At 36.4% G+C, this 22,080-nt stretch overlaps 1 protein-coding gene across 1 annotated transcript in view; it reads left to right on the plus strand.

The window, feature by feature from the left end:
- The window catches only part of LOC107706429 (glutamate receptor 4-like), a 103,268-nt gene that overhangs the window by 71,309 nt on the left and 9,879 nt on the right, over nucleotides 1–22,080 (plus strand). The window contains exons 7-13 of the mRNA XM_016510140.1: nucleotides 1,014–1,181; nucleotides 2,169–2,273; nucleotides 4,573–4,683; nucleotides 8,019–8,225; nucleotides 8,766–8,972; nucleotides 9,435–9,544; nucleotides 19,192–19,390. Coding sequence (XP_016365626.1) covers nucleotides 1,014–1,181; nucleotides 2,169–2,273; nucleotides 4,573–4,683; nucleotides 8,019–8,225; nucleotides 8,766–8,972; nucleotides 9,435–9,544; nucleotides 19,192–19,390 — 1,107 coding nt within the window. The remainder of the gene's footprint in view (nucleotides 1–1,013; nucleotides 1,182–2,168; nucleotides 2,274–4,572; nucleotides 4,684–8,018; nucleotides 8,226–8,765; nucleotides 8,973–9,434; nucleotides 9,545–19,191; nucleotides 19,391–22,080) is intronic.

A 22,080-nucleotide genomic window follows, 5' to 3' on the forward strand; every position in this document is an offset into this window, starting at 1 on the left:
TTTTTTTTTTTTTTTTTGCATAGTGACTACTAAACAGTTTAATTGACAGGCACTTTTCTGTATATGTGGACACTGGTTAGTTAGTTTCACATTTCAGTTATATATATATATATTCAAAAATTTGGGGTCGGTTTTTATGTTTTTGGAAGGAGTTTCTTCTCCTCACCAAGGCTGCATTTATTTGATCAAAAATACATTAATATTGTAAAATATTAATACAATTAAGGCTGCATTTATTTGATCAAAAATACATTCATATTGTAAAATATTAATACAATTAAAAGATTGAAGAACAATCTTTTAATTGTATTAATATTTTACAATATTAATGTATTTTTGATCAAATAAATGCAGCCTTGGTGAGGAGAAGAAACTCCTTCCAAAAACATAAAAACCAACCCCAAATTTTAATATATGTTAAAATGTCATTTATTCCTTAGATGGCAGAGCTGCATTTTAAGCAGCCGTTACTTCAGTCTTATAGGTCACATGATCTTTCACAAATCATTCTTAGTTGCTGACTTGGTGCTGAAAAAAAATCTTATTAGTAACATTCAAAATATTTTAGCTTTTTTTTTTTTTTTTACTTTAATATTTCAAATTCAAAAAAAGAATCAGAAGAAGAACTGTCTTTCTGGCCACTTTTGATTAATGTAATGTGTCCTTGCTGATTAAAAGTAAAAATTTATTTAAAAAAAAAAAATCCTTCTGACCTCAAGGTGTGTGTGTGTGTGTGTGTATAAACTTAATATAATATAAAAATAATATTTTTTACATTTCAAATGTTATAAATTAACAATATGTAATGTTTTATGAAAAAACTGAATTAAAGAAAAATAGTATATTTTTAGGTTGAAATTTAGAGATTAACATTTAACTAGATTAATAAAATATATTGTAATTTCATGATACCTAATGAACTAGCCAAGTAATGTTTACAATATGAACCTTTAAAGCACCACTGTTACTGTATATGATTATATTGACCTTTCCATGACCCTCTGTTTCTGTAGTACACTTCCGCTCTGACATATGACGGAGTGATGGTGATGGCAGAAGCCTTCAGGAACCTCCGCAGACAGAAGGTGGACATCTCCCGCAGGGGCAACGCCGGAGACTGCCTGGCCAACCCCGCTGCCCCCTGGAACCAGGGCATCGACATGGAGCGCACACTCAAGCAGGTCACATGCACAGATGAGCAAATGCAGGCTTTATATGAGATGGGAAAGAAGTGCTTTGTGCAGTGTTTCAATGGGGAAGAAGACAGAAATAAATGTGGAAAAACAAGGCTGTGAGGTGACAGAGGGCTGAGGCTGAACAGAACAGTAATCGACGATCTGAAAAATGCGAAATGGCCAAATTTTAATCGATGGAAGGTAGAAAATGACAGGGGAAATGGAAAGGTGTAATAGAGGAAACTATAAGGATATAGAAAGCGAGAACCAAAACAGGAGAGAGTGGCACAAAACAAGACGGATAGAGACACAGTGAGAGCAAGAAAGATGTGAAATGTGTGCCAAATTTTTAAAAGCACAAACTGTTCTCAGACCCCAACAACTCACCTCACAAACAAATACATAAAAAAACATGGATTAGTATTCAATAATACTTGATATTTACAGTACTATGTAAATACTGTCACAGTAATCTAAAAAAACAGAGCTCATATATGCATCAGTGATTAGGACGTGCTTGTCAAACATGTAAAAATACTATAAATAACTAAATCATGAGTGTTTTATCAGCAGGAAATTACTTAATTGCTTTTAATTATACACAGATAGATAAGAAATACATTTGAGTTTATGTCTCTCACATTTAACATGCTCTGCTGCTCGTCGCTAAAAGAGTCCGGGCAGAATTTATGATCCTTTTGTGTATTTATATTTAGTCCTGATGCAAACTCAAGAGTTTAGTTGCTGATGATTTGGCTCCACTGAATATATTGCATTGGTTTTCAGATTTTTTGATTTTTGTTCATGGTTAAAAGGATTTTGTGTCTATTTTAGATGGATCCCTGTTTGAGAAACACTGGTGTAGGGTAATAACTCCAGAAGAAAGAGATGTTAAAGTTCGAGAAAGCAAGTGAATGTGTAAATGAAAGTGTTTCGAGGTGCTTTGCAGTGGTTGGATAACCTGTAATTACATTGTTTATCACTGCAATCCAGGTGCGCCTCCAAGGATTAACAGGAAATGTCCAGTTCGACCACTACGGGCGCAGAGTCAACTACACTATGGATGTTTTCGAATTAAAAAGTAACGGCCCCAGAAGGGTAAGAAGTCATTCTTTTATCAAGCATTGGTAGTTCTTCCACTTTGATATTGTATGTCTGACTTAAAAAGTGCTTGTCTGGGTGTTTTCTGTCTAGATTTATCTTTGATTCTGAGAAAGCGTAATCAGGCTTTGCTTTTGGTCTGTCTCTCTACATCTGTCGAGTGTCAATTCAGTGTAATTCATTGTCTTTCTTGATGTGCTTAACGCTCTGTGCTTCACTTGATGCAGCTGTTTCTGCGAGAACAATCCCAGGAGACCCTGATGAGTCTTTATTATTTTATAGTCAGCGTTTTCTTTTGTACAATGTAACATCTTGTAAGTCTCTTACAGAACTTCACCACCGCATTCCCATTTCATGCATTTATGGATCTCTTTATATGGTGAAAATCGTGTTTTACAGCCATTTTATCTGCCTTATAAACCCATATGAATCATTAAGACTCACACAAATGATGGATGATCATTTTTACAGAAACGGTCGTTATTTCTACTCTGGCACCAAATCTCCCACACAGTATTTCCTGTGAGACAGTGTTTTCTCTACCCACGTTAGCTGACGGAGCGAGTGGGCTATTTGACAAGCAGGTTTTGACCGTCATGCCCCTGTGGGATTGTGGGAAATCAAATGAATAAATCTGTTCAAATTATATTTAGCTAAGAAACAGTCTCAGTGTGAGGGACATAAAAATGAGAGAGTGGATTTATTTTCAATTAGTCTGTTCTCAGCCTATTTGCAAAATTGTAGTTAATTGCAACCAAATGTACAGTTTTTAAATAATGCCCAAAGTTTGGCTTTGAATGGTCTGGGGGTTTTAGCAGCAGAGCCATGTACATACCGTAAAGTCTCGTGTCACACACCTTCTTCTAAAGTTATGGGGAGCCCTCTGCCTCTGGCGTGCTTTATGGAGTGTGGCGGCTCCTGGCTGCTGTTGAGCAGTGCACCAGAGGAAGAGTGATGGGAAAAGGAAGAGGAGGGGAGCGCAGGAACGACCTGCCAGGGTTTGGCACTCATTTATCAACCGGTCGTGAGCCTCGCTTTAGGCAGATGCTGTAGTCTGGCTCTTCTTTTTCCCGTTCATCTGGGTCTCGTAAGGACACGGGCAAACGCCGCTGCTCGCGTCTCCTCAGCCTGACAGTTTATCAACCCACAGCAGAATGTTACACACGGTGACACCGTGCTCTTAAACCACACAAAATAACAACATTCGTCTTTATCATCTACATAAACACTTATAAATTCAGCAATGTTTGAAATAAGACAAAGTAAATCTATCAGTCGTAGACACAATACACTTATATTGAAGATACACTACCATTCAAAATTTGTGTTGGTAAGATTTATAAATGTTTTTGTGCATTTATTTGATTAACAGTAATATTGAGAAATCTTGTTACAATTTTTAAAAAAAACAGTTTTCTATTTTTATATTTTTAAAATGCAGTTTATATGATGGAAAAGCTTCATTTTCAGCAGCCATTACTCCAGTCAAGAAACATTTGTTTTTATTATTGTCAGTGTTGAAAACAGTGTTGCTGAATATTTTTCTGGAAACAGTGATACTTTTTTTTTTTCAGGATTTTCTGATGAATGGAATAGAAATATAAATATTTTGTACTATTATAAATATCTTTACTGTCACTTCTAACTAGTAAGTATTAATTTCTTATTTTTTTTAATCTGATCCTAAACTTTTAAACTGTAGTGTACTTTCTCTGAAACAAGTCTTAAATGGATAGTTTAGCCAAAAATGAAAATTGTCATCACTCACCGCTTGTCGGTCCAATCCCATATGACTTACTTTCTTCTTTGAAACCCAAAAGAAGATATTTTAAATATATTTTTAAACCTTTTTTGTCCTTAAAATGAATGTGAATGGCAAAAGTGTAAAGATGAAAAATAAATAGTTTAGCCGGTAACACTTTAGTACAGGGACTGATTCTCACTATTAACTAGTTGCTTATTAGCATGCCTATTATTAAAATATTGACTGTTTATTAGCACTTATAAACCACATATTCTGCATGACCATATTCTACATCCCTAATCCGCCCCAATACCTAAACTTAACAACTACCTTACTAACTATTAATAAGCACCAAATTAGGAGTTTTTGAAGCAAAAGTCGTAGTTAATGGTTTGTTAATAGCGAGAATTGGACCTTAAAATAAAGTGTGACTGTTTAGCACGGTTTAGACTAAATACTTTCCGCACATTTACCCATATGGGCAAGCTTGCATGTATTCATTTGCTCTCAGTTGGGTCTGGAGTCTCATTCTCGTCCTTGTCCCATCTCTAGATTGGATACTGGAATGATGCTGATAAGTTGGTTCTGACCCAGGATCAAGCCTTGCTTCCCAATGAAACGTCTGGCATGGAGAACAGAACCGTGATTGTAACGACTATCATGGTGAGTAGCAGCATTTCCTGAGACTTTATTTGGCATATTTTACAATCAAATAACTTGTGGTGTTTGTCCTTCATCTGAAAGCTTCCATATATCAAGAACCCCTCTCATACACATGGTGAAAAAATGAACATTTCTCAATGGCGATGAATTTCTTCATAACCTGCACACACAAAGATTCTGATCTGCAAACACTGCAGAAATTCACAGCTGCGCCGTGCTGTTCATCAAAGCGCATTTTCTCTCTGTCTGACCTGTCAGTCATACTGCTGTCCATTCAGATAACCCAAATGTTTTTACATGTGCTGAATAGCATCTCTCAACAGTGCTGTCATGGCATCGTGATCATCTGCCTTTCTCACGTACTGTCAAAGTTACCAGAACTGGTGTCTTGGACTCTGTATTTTGTTTTGTTCATTTTGTCAACTGTAATCTTATGTGTGAATTGAAACGCTGCATGAATGGGACACATTCTGTATTACATTTTGGAGATCATAAATGACAGTATCGTCCATGTATATGCACTGATTCAAGGATGTAATGGGCACATGTTTGCTAAATGCTAAGGTTTTGGAGTGTCGCACCTGAAGCCAAATCCTCCTCTTTTCAGCCCCTGGTGAGGAACCCCTTATTAAGAAACTGAACAGCTGATGGACTCTGCAGAGGTGAAATCAAGTGCTTACTGAAGCTCAGACAGACAGAGAGACAAATCAGAACTGAGGGCAAAAACATGGATGCTTCTACCTGAGCCAAAATAAAGCCACAATGAGAAATCAAGCCGTGGATGAAGACAAAGACAAGCTCTAATAAGCAACTCAATCATGAATGGAGAAGACCTGTAGAGTTGCCAGAATTTGAAAACTGGATGGACCCATGGAAGCCAAACAAAGTCTTTACTTTAGCATTCAAATCATGTGTATCGCAAACAGAAGGACCAGGTTTTGTATATATAGCATACTGTATATAAATTCATCATTACTGCCCCTTTGCATTCATTAAGACTTCTCAAAGCATACCATGGATATTCATAAGGAATTCTAATTTTCCCATTATGCTCTATACATTTTAAAGGGACAGTTCACTCAAAAAAAGAAAATGATCATTAGCTATATTTTCATCCACCTATTTTTCTGCGCATTTTGAGATATGCACATACATTCTAAAAATGTGCATAAAAACGTATGCGTTCAGCTAAGTCTGATCAATTTTGTATCCAGTAAGAAAACATGCGCATAAACTACGATGGAAACACTTTTACCAAATAAATTCCCTAACGCGCATCAAAAAAGTAATGTGACTTTGTGACTAGCAGGCTCCGAAAATAAGATAACATTACCACGTTTCGTCTGCGCACTCTGAAGCTCGTAATTTATTGTATACGAACATTTTTATATACAGTGCCTTCTCCTACTGCAGCAAATGTTTTCTTCGTGATATTTACGTAGCGCAACTTAATCAGGAAGTGACGATTTTGTTCTCTTTAACTCACTGGATGGAAATGGTGCTTTATTCACAAATGTTTTATGCGGTATTCCAGTTTTGCCCATACGTTTAATTCGTAACTTTGGATGGAAACATAGCTACTGTTTGCTGATCCTCATGTTTCCAAACTTGCATGACTTTCTAATGTGGAACACACAAAAAAGTTTTGAAGAATGTTCATGCTGCTCATTTTCCATACAATGAAGGTGGATGGGGACCAAAAAGTACCATGAATGCATCTTAAAAGCCGTTCAAATCACTTGTGTGCTGTATGCCAAGTCTTTTGACATTATAGAATAAAATTTGTGATTTGTATTCAATGCTATTTGTATTCAATTACAAGTTGGTATTCATATTAAATGGAAAATCTTGCTCTCAAAATCTTGGTTGGTTACCATTCACTTTAATCGTGGAAAAGAGCAGCTTGGACATACAATGAAGGTGGATAGAGAATAGAGCTGTCCAACAAAAACACAAGGAAAGTAATGACTTTGAAGACCACAGAATGAAATTTAACTTGGCCGTCATTCACTTTCATTGTGTGACAAAGAGCAGCTTGGACATTCTGACTAACTATCTCCTTTTGTGTTCCACAGAAGAAAGTCAGTCATGGGTTTTGAAACTCAGATGGTGTGTAAATGGGTTCCAGTTTAGGTGATTTATCCCTTTAAGTTTAAAGACTATGAGCAATGAAGACTTTTATGTGGTATTTGTAAGACATGATTTTGCATGCCTGCCTATACACCACCTCATGACACAAGAGTACAGAGTACAGAGGCATTACCTGCTACAAATGCTAGATCCTTTTTATTATTTTTTTTCGGTTTTTACCTGTAGAAAAACACTGACCAGGAACAACACTGCCCTGTGCTTGTAAAAAAGATTTTAGGAGAAGGTTGCATTCTCATACATCAAACAAATTTGCGATGAAACAGATCTTCCGTTGACATTCAGTGCGGAGAGCTCTATTTGCTGTGTGTGAAATATTTAATTCTCCCTACTGGGCTTTCTGCCTTTCATCATTTTAGGCCAGCCATATGGCTTAGAAAATATTTGTAAAAGGGAAGCAGGTTTTCAGGATTTTTATGTAAATCTTCTGCCATCACCTTGTAAGTAAACATTTGTATTTGCTGCTGTATAGCACCTGTATTGTGTTAGAAATTGTTTGTTATGACAGTACATCATACTGATGACTAAAAATGACCGTTTGTGTTCATGGTGTGGCTTTTTCCTGCACAAATGTTCCTTTTTGTCCTCTGAACTGTGATCCCTTATACGCTTCAGCGATAGTATAGGAGCAAATTCGGTGTCGTTGCGTGTGACAGGTTTGCAATAGCAGTTTGCTGTTCAAATGTTGATAAAGGCATGCAATTGTAATAAATTGTGGTTGTGACTTTTATGGGTCAGTTATCATTGCTTTGAATCATGTACAGCACATAGTGTACATTCTTTGTGCTTTATAGTATATTTTAATGCTTGGTTGAACACTTTGTTATGGTTTCATACATACACCCTTTCTTAAACGTTAAAACATTTATCCCTAAATGAAAATCCTTGGTTGTGATGGTCTTATGTGGGAGAAATGCTGACTCGTGTCAATTTAAAACAAAAGCAATATGTTCTTACGGCTAGCATTTGAATAGCAAATCAATCAGCCACAGGCTAACATAATGACTGTAATTATCTTTAATACCACTTCTACAATAGCTTTATTCATCTATAACTACGCTATACATCATATTTAGAATATAGAATACAAATTAAATGTAACAACATGGAAATTTAATCACTTTTACTTGTTTACAAAAGTGTGACATGTTGCCCATTGAAAGTACTTTGTTGTTTTGTTCATTCAGGAAGGGCCTTATGTAATGCTGAAGAAGAACTGGGAGATGTACGAGGGGAACGAGCAATATGAGGGATACTGCGTGGATCTGGCATATGAAATTGCTAAACACATTGGTTTCAAGTATAAGATCTCCATCGTGCCTGATGGAAAGTATGGAGCTCGGGACCCAGAGACAAAGATCTGGAACGGGATGGTTGGGGAGCTGGTGTACGGGGTAAATTATATTCCTCTTACTTTTTGCGATGTTCTGACTTATGCATGAGATTTATAGATGACATGCTTCTCAAAATCCCTCATCACTTGAATTAAGATTGTACAAATTTTTTAAGATTATACAAATTTTAAAGCACAGCCACCACAAAATCAGACTTTAAACCTCTTTTTACTTTTAGATCGTTCTGAGGTTAAATACAGATTTAAAATCATAACAAGATATACCTAAATGAAAATCCTTGGTTGTGATGGTCTTATGTGGGAGAAATGTTGACTCATGTCAATTTAAAACAAAAGCAATATGTTCTTATGGCTAGCATTTGAATAGCAAATCAATCAGCCACAGGCTAACATAATGATTGTAATTATCTTTAATACCACTTCTACAACAGCTTTATTCATCTATAACTACGCTATACATCATATTTAGAATATAGAATACAAATTAAATGTAACAACATGGAAATTTAATCACTTTTACTTGTTTACAAAAGTGTGACATGTTGCCCATTGAAAGTACTTTGTTGTTTTGTTCATTCAGGAAGGGCCTTATGTAATGCTGAAGAAGAACTGGGAGATGTACGAGGGGAACGAGCAATATGAGGGATACTGCGTGGATCTGGCATATGAAATTGCTAAACACATTGGTTTCAAGTATAAGATCTCCATCGTGCCTGATGGAAAGTATGGAGCTCGGGACCCAGAGACAAAGATCTGGAACGGGATGGTTGGGGAGCTGGTGTACGGGGTAAATTATATTCCTCTTACTTTTTGCGATGTTCTGACTTATGCATGAGATTTATAGATGACATGCTTCTCAAAATCCCTCATCACTTGAATTAAGATTGTACAAATTTTTTAAGATTATACAAATTTTAAAGCACAGCCACCACAAAATCAGACTTTAAACCTCTTTTTACTTTTAGATCGTTCTGAGGTTAAATACAGATTTAAAATCATAACAAGATATAGTTTAATAACAGTTCATCTTAAAAAATATAGGCATATACCTAAAGCTAAATAGGAAATAGAACCGTTATCAAATAAACATGTGTCCTATTCTGTGTTCTAAACTCCTGAAACATTGGTGTCTCATATTTTAGAGAATTCAATTCATATTTTAGAGAATGCAATTCGGGAAAGAAATCAATCAAATCTCTGTTTGTGAAAATATTCAGATGTAACCCCTTTGTAATCTTTAACATTAGAGGGCACTGACGGTCTGCCTAGCGACCAGCCCCCCAATGAGTTCGGGATCTTCAACAGTCTCTGGTTCTCCCTCGGAGCCTTCATGCAGCAGGGTTGCGACATCTCACCCAGGTCAGTAAACTCAATCCACTACTAGAAAACTGCTTGAGAGGAAAACATTTTATATTGCAGTGGGAATTAATACAGTTAATGTCTCTGATATGGTAATATCTGATACCTGAAGTAGAGTCATTGCTGTAGTTTCCATAGTGATTTGATGACGAGTCTGAATTAAAGAACATGAAGGAGCAGCCAAGTGGGAGAACTTGCATTAACACTCGCTGTTTATTCATTGCATCTGCTTTGAATCTTTGGGGAGCGAGGAACAACCTAGTCACAACCATCACTAAGAACATTTACATGCACAGTTACAATTAAGCTACTGTGACTTTCTCACATATACACTACCATTTAAAAGTTTCGGGTGCCAGGTGTTTCTTTTAAATAAATACTTTTATTCAGCAAGTCTTTGTGACAAAAGATCTCTATTTTAAATAAATGCTGTTCTTTTGAACTTTCTGTTTGTCAAAGACTCCTGGTTTCCACAAAATGATTAAGCTGCACAATCATTTTCAACATTGATAGTAACAAGAAATGAGCTGCAAAGATGAGCAGCAAATCAGCATATTATAATACTTTCCGAAGGATCATGTGACACTGAAGAGTGGAGTAATGGCTGCAGAAAATTCAGCTTTGCCATCACAGTAATAAATTACATTTGAAAATACATAAAAATAGAAAATTCTTATTGTAAATTGTAATATTATTCACAATAGTGCCATTTTTCTTTATTTTTGATCAAATAAATGGTGAGCATAGAAGACTTCATTCAAAAACACACATCTTACAGCCCCTAAACTTTTGAACGGTAGTGTACATGACAATATTTTTAAAAAATTATAAATTTTGAATTTCACAAATTGAATGGAGTGCATGTAAACATACTTATAGATATGGTCATATTCCATTTGTATGTAGCAAATGTCAGTCTTAAAGGAGCAGTTCACCCAAAAAAAAAAAAAAGTTGTTATTCCAGACCTCTCAAAAAGAAATACTTTGTGGAAAAATCATGTCAATGAAGACCAGTGTTGTTTTGGAACCCACTGACTTTCATTGTATGGACAAAAGCAGTTGAAACATTCCTCAAAATATCTTCTTTTGTGTTCCACAGAAGAAAGAAAGTCAAACAGTTTTTGAAAACAATAAAGGATGCCAGAATTTTCATTTTTGGGTGAATTATCCCTTGAACGTGTTGTGCTCTATATTTACCGAATACATCACACTTTGTCTCTCCGGTTCCTCAGTAAGTAACTGAGGTGTCATTCCACTTTGCACCTTGATGAATTTTACCATCAGTGAAGCAAGTGGGGGGTCCCGGCATCCAGCGGAACAGTCCGATCGCTCATCGTCCCATTTGATGTTCACACATCGCCCGTCTGTCCTGCCGGCTAGTTCTCACAGGAGTCTCACAGGAAATGTGCTAGTCATTCATCGTTACTCTGTGTGGCACTTTGTTTTTGTTATTTGTCTCTTGCTCCTTCCTTCGCCTGCGGGTTTAACATCAGGCTCGCTCGCACCCCCACCCGCCCCGCTCTTTTCTCTGTGTAATAAGCACCTGCATGACCACGATAGAGCTCTTTAAGAAGTGTTATCAAGAGAAGAGAGAAAAAACAGGCTTTATTTTTCAGCCCTCACCAGATAAGAAATCACTCATGACAGGCCAAGGGGAAGAGAAGAGCAGTAAAAAGCACAGCACATGGCGGAAGACAGCAGGTACTTAGAGAGCCGTCAAAACCATAGTGTCTATCTCTTCTGCTCTATAGCCTGTACATCACAGCGCTGTAGAGGGCCTATGGTTTTGAAGAGGACCCATTTAGGACTTATAAGAATCATGCTTTCATCGTTTTTGCGTTGATGAGTTGAATGAGTTGGATAGGAGCCAATGATAAATGACGGAAAAAGCAGGAAAAAGCACTTCCATTCATTTTCTTTAGTACATGCCATTAATTCTCTTTAGTCAGCATGTGCCTTTACCTCAATGTTCTTGATTTAGACAACATGACGCAGTTGCACAGCAGCGTTACCCGGGTGTCGGTACTTGTCCTTTCCTCCTCCTCCTCCTCTTCTTCTCTGTCTAATAGCCTACTGGTTATTCAAATGTGCAGATTTGCTGTCTTTTTCTTATGCACTTGATAGTTATATGCATATTTAACAGCTGAAGTGTGTAATTTTTCGACGTTAAAATACTTTCTCTATTCCCACAGGACTGTACTTCCCTGCAGTAAAGTTTTTTTGATTGATTTCATATTAATTTTCACATTCCATTTTCGTGGAGCATAGTGGAGCCAAACCCATTTGTCACAAGACAGATCATAGGCCAAGACAGGGGTTTTAATACTGGTGTCCATGAGATTTCCAGGGGCTCGTAAAGCAGGTGTTTAAGAGGGGGAGTTTGAGAGAAAAGTTCAAATATTTTACCATTTTTATTTTTATGCATTTTAACAATAAGAAATTTAAACCAAATCTGCACAATTATTTGTGGGGGGAAAAGTAGTAGTTTTTCCCTGTCTCTGGCCTTTTAGTATAGAAATAAAGATACACATTTAACTTCATGCAAAGTAAATGTTGTCTAGGTGATTTAATTTTGGGATCATCATGTTGTCTTCATAATATCACAATTATTACATTTATCATAAAGTATTAATGAGTCTTTATACTGTACATGAAAATAATAGTTGTTATTATTATAATTATTTGTTTCAGAATTAGATTAGGGTAATATTTGTTAACAACAGCAACACCGATAATAATAATTATTATTATTATCATTTGAACTTAAGAATAATAAGTAAAATATTACATTTTATGTTCACAGTACTGTATTTTATATCACAGTATTACTGAGTCTTTATACAGAAATATTATTATTAATAATTATTATTGTTGTTTTTCTTTCTTTTATCTCTAATAATAATAATATTCATAAATATTGTTATTACAAAATAATAATTGTTGCTGTTGTTTAGTTGAATTTCAAACCAGTTATTCAAATTTGAGATCATGTTGTCTTCTTATTGTTTTTCTCACACATTATTGATGGATCTTTATACAGGAAAATATATTGCTGCTTTTTTATTTTAGTAAGGAGATCATCAAAAAAAAAGTTTGAAAAGTCCTAAGAGACTTGATTTCAGGTCTCTGTTATCTTTTATTCTTTTTAGTGGTGCAGAAATGACACACTTCAACTTTGATTGTGTAATAACACGGTGCTCAGTTTGAGCTTGAATCTCCATCAAAATATTGATTCATAAACACAGCACTTCAGAGTAAGGCATTGATTGTGTCATTTTGAGTCATCTTATTTTAATACATTTCTTACAGTCAAGCTACATGTAATTAATTCAGTTTCATTCAGCACCACTCTCTTCCAGGTGTCCTCCTTGTTCACAGTTTCCACAGCGAGTAAAACAGTTTGTAAGGAAGATGATTGGTGAGGATGATGTGGGAATGATGGGGTATGAAAATGCTGAGGGCGTTTTGTGTGATGGGGCCGGACAGGGTCATAACTCTCGCCTGTTTTCCCTGTCGTGTTTTTGGCTCAGGCGGGCTGGCAGGTGTCATCAGCAGACAGGTAGAGCAGCTTCCTGAGCCTCGGAAACAGCCAGCATCTGGCATGTGCGCTATTGCAGTGATTTTGTAGTTGTAATGCATGTAGGCAGCGGACCCTATCAGACCTGGGAAGATTAAAAAAAAACTTATTTTCAGATTCGAACACACACAGCCTCTGTGAATGAAGCCTCTTGAAATTGCATCATGGGGAATTAAGATATGCTAATGATAGTCATAGGTTCGGTATGCGGCGTGTAAGATTGTGTCGCGACTCAAAAAAAAACTGTGTCGCAGCCCTTATATAAAACCTTTTCTTGAAGTGTCAAGTCCTTGAAGTGCTTCGCTTGCACTGACTGGGTAATATTTATTCGAGTTTGTGTGAAGCTGACGAATGTTTTCAAGGATTCTTGAGTTTGCAGGTGTAGCATGTACTTAACTGGATATAAAGAGGGGAGGGGATGTATGGAAGATTGATAAAAAAAAAAAGCTATGATTTTCATTTTTCTCTGCAAATTGTCAAAGAACAATTTTCCTTTTCTTTTGCCTTCTTTGTCTCTCTCGATCCCCTTCTCTCTCTCGCTTTCTTCTTCTGCCCCTACTTTTATATTTTATGGTCGATCTTGCTCCAATAATTGCATCTATTCACTGACTTCTTTTATTCCTCAGATGGCTTGGAAATGATTGTAGGGCTAGGAAGAGAGAGAGATCATGGGAGTGATGTAAGGATATGATTGACTCACCAGGCCAGTGCTGTAACAGTGACGGAAATGAGAGAAAGGAGATTACGCTACAGCAGAGGAAGCTTTGCCCCAGGTTTTTGTCATGCCAAAATGATCATTTCAGCCCACAAATCATTTATCTACATAAGACACTCTGGGATAAAAGTTGATACCCTTGAACTGTAATTTCCTTTTGAGATTTATGACCATACACAGATGAAACACATCCCCAAAATAGCATGTGTTATGTGCTGCATTACAAGTAATACATGTGACGTAGTTAGATGACTTGTTTTCCAGTGAAATAACGCCATATGATATGTGACCTTTTCAAATAAGATAACTTTTTTGTATTATGTAATTTATTTGCAGACAAGTGCAATTGAAAACCTCTCATTTTGGAAGCAATTGTGCTTATGATATGCATTGTAGAAGTTGATGGGTATTGTTCTAGACTAGAGAGTGCGTCATGCTTATCGGTGACGTTTGGATTTATTTTCAAAAAACTAATGGTGTTTTAGGAGAAACCAGTCAAGCTGGTTATTTGTAGTGGATGGAAATAACAATTTGGCTGTTGTCTCAGAGCAGCGGTAGATTTCTCTGCCCTTGAACACAGGTGCGGCCATCCTAAATTTTGCTGTTGTCATGGCAATCAGCATGAGTCTTGTTTTCTGTTTTGTTGTGCATGAAAATAAAAAGCCCAGCTGTTAAGATGTTTTTGTCAAAAATGGTACAGAGAGATACATTGTTTCCTGTGGTTTCGATACTTGTGTAAATACACTCATTCTACTGTACATTAAGTCATGAAATGCAACTTTGAGGGGCTTTCTGACAGGGGTGGGTGCTAGGAGGTTCATGGAAATTAAGGAAAAGAAAAAGATTTTTCAAAAAGTGTTTTGAGGATAATGTTATATAACATTGATATTAATATTATATGACATTTGGATTACAATTTCTTATACAGTGTAAATGAATTGTTGTACACGAAAATATAACCACTACCAAGTTTGATTTAGTAAATTAATACTTTTAGTCAACAAGTATGCATTAAATTGATAAAAAATAAATACTGTTCTGAACTTTCTATACATCAAAGAATCTTGAAAAAATATATATATCAGGGTTTCCATAAAATGTTAAGCAGTTTTCAACACTAATAATATATCACTACACTAAGAAGAAATTGTAATAAAAATATTAGAATGTGCAATATAAGCACAACTAAAGCTGTTAGTTTTATATGGAAGTGTAGCCTATGACAATAACAATTATTTGCACTTGAAAAAAAAACAAATATATTTATTTTTGTTGATTTAATAGATATTTATAATAGTATATATATTTTTTGTATTACTGTTCAAAAGTTTTTGTTAGTTTGTAATGTTTTTGAAAGAAGGCTTGCGCTCAAAAAACGCTGCATTTGCAGTACATTGTGAAATATTGTTACCATTTAAAAAATATCTATTTTACATTTTAATATATTTTCAAATGTATTTTATTCGTGTGATGGCAAAGCTGAATTTTCAGCAGCCATTACTTTCAGTCTTCAATGTCACATGATCCTTCAAAAAGCATACTGATTTGGTGCTTAAGAAACATTTATGCATATTACCAGTGTTGAAAACAACTTAATAATTCTGTGGTAGCATAGATTCCTTTTTTATTGTAGGAAGTGAGTTCCTGACAAGTGGATCATCATATTCCAGGATTCTTGAAATCACAACTTTTGAAAATTTCTGATATATAGCCTGTACTGTATGTGACCCTGGACCACAAAACCTAAGCACGGGTGTATTCGTAGCAATAGCCAACAATACATTATATGGGTCAAAATTATCGATTTTTCTTTTATGCCAAAAATCATTAGGATATTAAGTAATGATCATGTTCCATGAAGATATTTTGTAAATTTAATACCCTATGTCCCAGTTTTACTAACAGCTTGCGCAAGCGCAAACCGTCTTTTGGCGTTAAAATAGTACGGTCAGGATTTACTAAAGATGCGCAGTGACAAATTAGCGCTGAAAAGGCGTGTACAGTTCTTTTTGCGCCTGACCTTACTGAATATGCATTTCTAGGAGTTTACCTTTCAGACGCAAGCAAGCGCAAACCGTTTTTTGGCGTTAAAATAGTACGGTCAGGATTTACTAAAGATGCGCAGTGACAAATTAGCGCTGAAAAGGCGTGTACAGTTCTTTTTGCGCCTGACCTTACTGAATATGCATTTCTAGGAGTTTACCTTTCAGACGCAAAATTTATGGGAGGAGAGTATTCAAATGAATCAGGCATTATCCGAACAAATCGTTTGCCAAGCCATCTTATTTTTAATTTGCTTCAGGAAATAAAAGACAACTTGGAACCCTCATCTAGGAGTCACGCAATACCAGCTCTATCAAAAACTTCTTGCAACCCTTCATTTTTTGGCCTCCGGTTCTTTTCAGAGTACTGTGGCTTATTTATTTCTTTATTGTTTATTCGCGACTACGCTCATTTGCTCTGTGCTTGGTATATTGCGTTGATCGATATGTAAATGAGATGTTGCATCTGTGTTCTTTCATTTGCGCATTGTTAGTAAATCACCCGCAGAAATTTTCACGCCCATCGGCGATGTTTTGGAATTGCGCTCTCGCGCTAATTTGCCTTGTTTAGTAAAACTGGCCCTAAATATATCAAAACTTAATTTTTGGTTAGTAATATCCATTGCTAAAAAGTTAATTTGAACAACTTTAAAGGACATTTTCTCAATATTTAGATTTTTTTTTTTTTTTTTTTTTTTTTTGCAAATAGTTGTATCTCAGCCAAATGTTGTCCTATCCTAACAAACCATACATCAATGGAAAGCTTATTTATTCAGCTTTCAGATGATATGTAAATCTCAATTAAAAAAATTTTACCCCTATGACTGGTTTTGTGGTCTTGGGTCACATATGTCAATGCATACAAACTATGTTATGGGAATAAACACTTGATCACTTCCAATGTAAAACAAAATACCTTCTATTCAGAGTGAGAAAAAGTTAGAGTGTAATGCTATTAGTTATGTTTTCTAATAAGTAGCACATTAAGGTTTCTTTCATTTTCAGGCCACACTGAGACATCCAGGCGTTTGAAGATGCCACATGCTGTATCTGACAACGACCGAGAGATAGAAATTGCTGCCAAATAGGAATGAATGTATTTTTAATGGGCTAATGTAAGAGCTTGCTTTTTTTTATTTTTCCAATTTGATCAGTAATGTGGAGTGTGATTGTGAATGACTCTAGTCTCACGCATGGCGAAATTGATTTGCAGGTATTAAATCTTAATCAGAGCAGTTGAGAGGAAGCCATGAATAAATAAAATGCCAGAGGCTCACTGTGGCTGCGGGCAGTGACCTTTCCATTTATCTACGGCATGTCAAGGTCTCTCCGTTCCTTTCTCTCTCTGCGTCTCGCTTGCTTTCTCTCTGACTCCCTCCACAAATCTACCTCTGCTAACGTTTCAGAATGTAATTGAAATTCACCAAACATTCTCTCGCTCAAATACACACATGCTGATGTGTCCTCCTGGCTGGGAAATCTGCATAAAAGCGGCGTAGTGAGTAATGCGCAGAGTTTCACTGACAGTAGCACATCCCATCTCGCAGCTCTAATGGCACTGCTTTGATAATGAGCTGCTTTGAGGGATAGTTTGCTTATAGGGATAGGATTTTGTGCTTGTGTGTATGTGTGAAATCTACAGAGACAGTGTGATTCTTTTCATTGAGCTGTGATCAGGGGATCTGTTTTACAAGAAATGACATTATGAGGACCAGAGAGAATTCCTGTTTGTTCATGGATCATATGTCTTTATGAATGATACTGTATGCCAAGCGGCAGGGCAGCAGAGCGGCCCGAGGGGTGACTCACTGGTTTCGTGTCCACTCAATTTAGGTTCTTATTAAATTGGCTTTGTCTCATGAAGTCAAGTCGATTAACCACGGTTAGCGCGAGCCCCGGCGCATCTGATCCTCAGACGTCACTGGGCTTGAATGTTGCGTCTGCATGCAGGTTAGCGACTAGCGGTGGATTTCAAGTTACACAATGTGCTCTGCTTCAAACCTCAGGTGGGTGACGGCCCGCTTTGAGTCCGTTCCTAAAAGCGAATTATGTTAACCACTGCGTCTTAATACAGAAATGTTTCCTTGACAGCAGAAAAAGAAGGACAGGCCTGCATAAATTGCGCATCGCCATCCTGTAAACTGGTTTGCATAATCAGTTTGAGGTGAGAATTTAAACAGTGTCGGCCGGGTTTTAGCACTTCGCTCCCTTCGTGATTGACATCCCTGCCGGCCCACTCTAAATAGCCAATCTGTCTTCATGGCAACCGGTCAGAAAGATCTCCCTCTTAGTGGAGGAGACCCTCACCTACATAGAGTCAATTAAATGATCATTGCGGTGAAAGACTGTTTTGACAGGCTGTGTTTTATACTGTAAGCAACTGAAGATCTACAGTAGCTTCTGTAAGGTCACCATAGAGGAACTAGTGCTTGGATACCTGAATTTAAAGAGAGAGTTCAGCAAGAAATCAAATTTTTGTTGTTTATTTGTTAACTCACCATCATGTCGTTCCAAATCTGTATGTTTTTGTTTTATCTGTTGAACTCAGAATGAGGATTTTAAATCTTCATGCAGCTCTTTTCCAAACAAGAAGTTTATAGTGACCTCCAAAAAGGAAAATATAACAACAAAAGCACAGTAAAAGTATTACAAATGCACCGATGAATAGATCATATTTTAAGTTATTGAATATGTTACCTATGGTGCAGGTTAGATGTTAAAAGTCATTGATTCTTACTTGTTGCTAGACTAAACCTGACCATATTTGATGGCAGTATATTTAGAGTTATAGATATTTTATAGTTATAGATATTTATAGTTATTTGTTAAATGTGACTTATTTTCTTTGACGAAAAGAAAGTAAAACAGCATTTATTTAAAATAGATATCTTGTGTAACATTATGTATTTACTGTCACTTTTGGTCAATTTAATGCATCCTTCCTCAATAAAAGTATTAATTTCTTTAAAAAAAAATTACTAAACCCAAATTTTTGAACAGTAGTGTACATGGAAAAATTACATCATACAGGTTTGAAGCAACATATTTAAATAAATGAAACCTTTACATTTTATTTTTAATATTTTACTTTCTTTTTCAATTATTTTAAAGCAGTAATTCTGTCTTTTTAAAGTTGACAAAACATTTCTCTCATTTTCTCCTCCTGTTTTCCTCATTCCCTTTTCCCCAATGTTTTCCTTCCTTTTTTAAATCAATGTTATCCTTTCTTTCATTGCTCTGTCATTCACCACTCCTTCAAACCCTCCTTGCATGGTCATTTTCCTCTCCACTCTCTTCCTTTCCGGCGGTGTAGGTCTCTATCTGGACGCATCGTGGGTGGAGTGTGGTGGTTTTTCACCCTCATCATCATCTCCTCCTACACAGCCAATCTGGCTGCTTTCCTCACTGTGGAGAGGATGGTGTCGCCCATTGAGAGTGCTGAGGACCTGGCCAAGCAGACAGACATAGCGTATGGTACTCTTGACTCAGGCTCCACCAAAGAGTTCTTCAGGGTAAGTGGCCAAAGCTAATGGGTTGAGGGGAGGGCAGCGGTGTTTTTTTTTAAGGGGGGGTGAAAGGGAATGACACCAAAACGAGAAGATTTCTAGTGCTGTATTAGAAAAAAAGAGCGAAAACCCACAGATTAATAAACCAAGCGAAGAACATATGGTCTTAATTAAAGTATATTAGGGTTCTCAGTCTTTTTTTTTTTTTGGCTCTAAAACAAAATGAAACTATATGCTTTAGGATCTCATATACATAATTACAAAACTGGCAAATTATGAATGGCAAAAAATATATATAAGCCTATTTCCACCATTAAATAAAAATGTTTATAAAGGGTAATTTTTACTTTTTATCTCACAATTGAGAGTTTACATTTCACAATTTAGAATTTTTTTTCTCAGAATTGTGAGATATAAACTCAAAATTACGAGTTATAAAGTCAGAATTGCGAGATATAAACTCGCAATTGTGAGAAAAAAAGATTTAAACGAGTGATTCTGAGAAATAAAGTTGCAATTCTGAGAAAAAAGTCAGAATTGCGAGATGTTAACTTACAATTGTGAGAAAAAAAGTCAGAAATGTGAGATAAAAAGTCACAATTACCTTTTTGATTTTTTATTCCGTGGCGGAAAGGGGCTTCCATAATAAATATGCCTGAAATTATTTATAATTGTATATATATGCTAATATATACAACCATTCAAAAGTTTGAGGTCGGTATAATTTTTTTTAAAGAAGTATTTTATGCTCACTAAATGCCACATTTATTTGATCAAAAATACAGTAAATACAGCAGTATTATGAAATATGAATTGCATTTAAAATAACAGTTTTCTGTTTTAATACTTAAAGTTTATTTCTGTGATGGCAAAGCTTAATTTTCAGCATCATTATTCCAGTCTTCAGTGTCACATGATCCTTCAGAAATCATTCTAATATACTGATTTGGTGCTCAAGAAACATTTGTTATTATTAATGATAAAAAGATGTGCTGTGTAAAAAAATTTAGATTAATTTCTTTCCAGGATTCTTTAATGACTAGAAGGTTCAAAAGAACAGCATTTATTTGAAATAGAAATATGTTGTTACATTATAAATGTCTTTACTGTTGATTTTGATCAATTTAAAGGGATAGTTCACCCAAAAATCACCCTGGTGCCATTTTGGAGAGTATCCACTGAACGCAAACAGCGTATGCTGTTCTGTGTCAGCCGCACCACACGGATACGTTGTTTTCGTTAAAATCAAAGCGTAAACGATGTAAACAGCGTATCCGCGTGGCACAGCTGACACAAAGCAGCATACGCAATTTACGTTCAGTGGATACTCTCCAAAATGGCACTAGGGTGATGCGGAGGAGACGAATTGTTGAATAAAGTCGTTATTTTTGTTTTCTTTGCGTACAAAAAGTATTCTCGTCCCCTGCTCTAAACTGTAATTTCTGTAATAACTGTAATAATTCAGCGAAAAACAAATAATCTGCACCCTCCACACTTCCTCTGCACACTTCACTGCCATTCTACACCTCTACCCCTACTTCCAGAGGTCAAAGATCGCCGTTTATGAGAAAATGTGGAGCTACATGAAGTCTGCCGAGCCCACGGTGTTCACTAAGACCACGGCAGAGGGAGTGGCACGAGTGAGAAAATCCAAAGGGAAGTACGCCTTCCTGCTGGAGTCCACAATGAACGAGTACACGGAGCAGCGCAAACCCTGCGACCTTGCAGAATAAAGGTATTAAGAACAACTATTGACTCCAAACTTTTGTACAGTAGTGCACATAATAATTTATAATTTAAATTAATACATTCATAAAAATCTCCCACAGTCCCACAAGGGGTCTCAACCAACAACTATTGACCCCAAACTTTTGTACAGTAGTGCACATAATAATTTAAATTAATACATTCATAAAAATCTCCCACAGTCCCACAAGGGGTCTCAACCAAGTGTGCCGCACAAGTCTTGAAAAGTGAAGCCAGAATGTTTCGATCGCCCCCAGGTGACTGGATGCAGTATAGGTCATAAACCCTGCCCTCTCCATGTAATCTAATGGGATGTGAGACAAACAACAAAATCAAATTACACGTCAAATACATTTTTTCCAAAGACATTTTCTGTCATTTTAGGTAGTTCTTAGCATGCTGATGTATGTTCAAGTGTTCATTTTTCTAATAAGTTTGCTTTTAATTAGTTATTTGATGCTATACTGTAAAAATGGGGTGTGGTGTCATGATTGTGAACTTGCGTTTGGGTCTGCGGGAGTTTGGGCGAGACTTTGATTCCGCGGCTTCACCTCACGATCACAACTGCGCAGACTCCAAATTACGTAATTTTTGCAAGATGACAGCGGCCATACTGAGAATGTTTTGGCTTCACTTTTCTATTGTGGAAGCAAGTGGAGATGCGTCGTCCATCTTTTATACAGTCTATGGTCTCAACCCCAAGGCTGAGAACCTCTAAACCAGGGGTACCCAACCCTGCTCCTGGCGATCGACTGTCCTGCAAAGTTCAGCTCCAACCCTAATCAAACACACCTGAAGCAACTAATTAGGGTCTTCAGGATCACTTAAAAATTAAAGGCAGGTGTCTTTGATTAGAGTTGGAGCTAAACTTTGCAGGACAGTCGATCGCCAGGAGCAGGGTTGGGCACCCCTGCTCTAAACTGTAATTTCTGTAATAACTGTAATAATTC

Source organism: Sinocyclocheilus rhinocerous, unplaced genomic scaffold (assembly GCF_001515625.1).
Source record: "Sinocyclocheilus rhinocerous isolate Xijiao unplaced genomic scaffold, SAMN03320098_v1.1 scaffold1405, whole genome shotgun sequence".
NCBI classification, from domain to species: Eukaryota; Metazoa; Chordata; class Actinopteri; order Cypriniformes; family Cyprinidae; genus Sinocyclocheilus; species Sinocyclocheilus rhinocerous.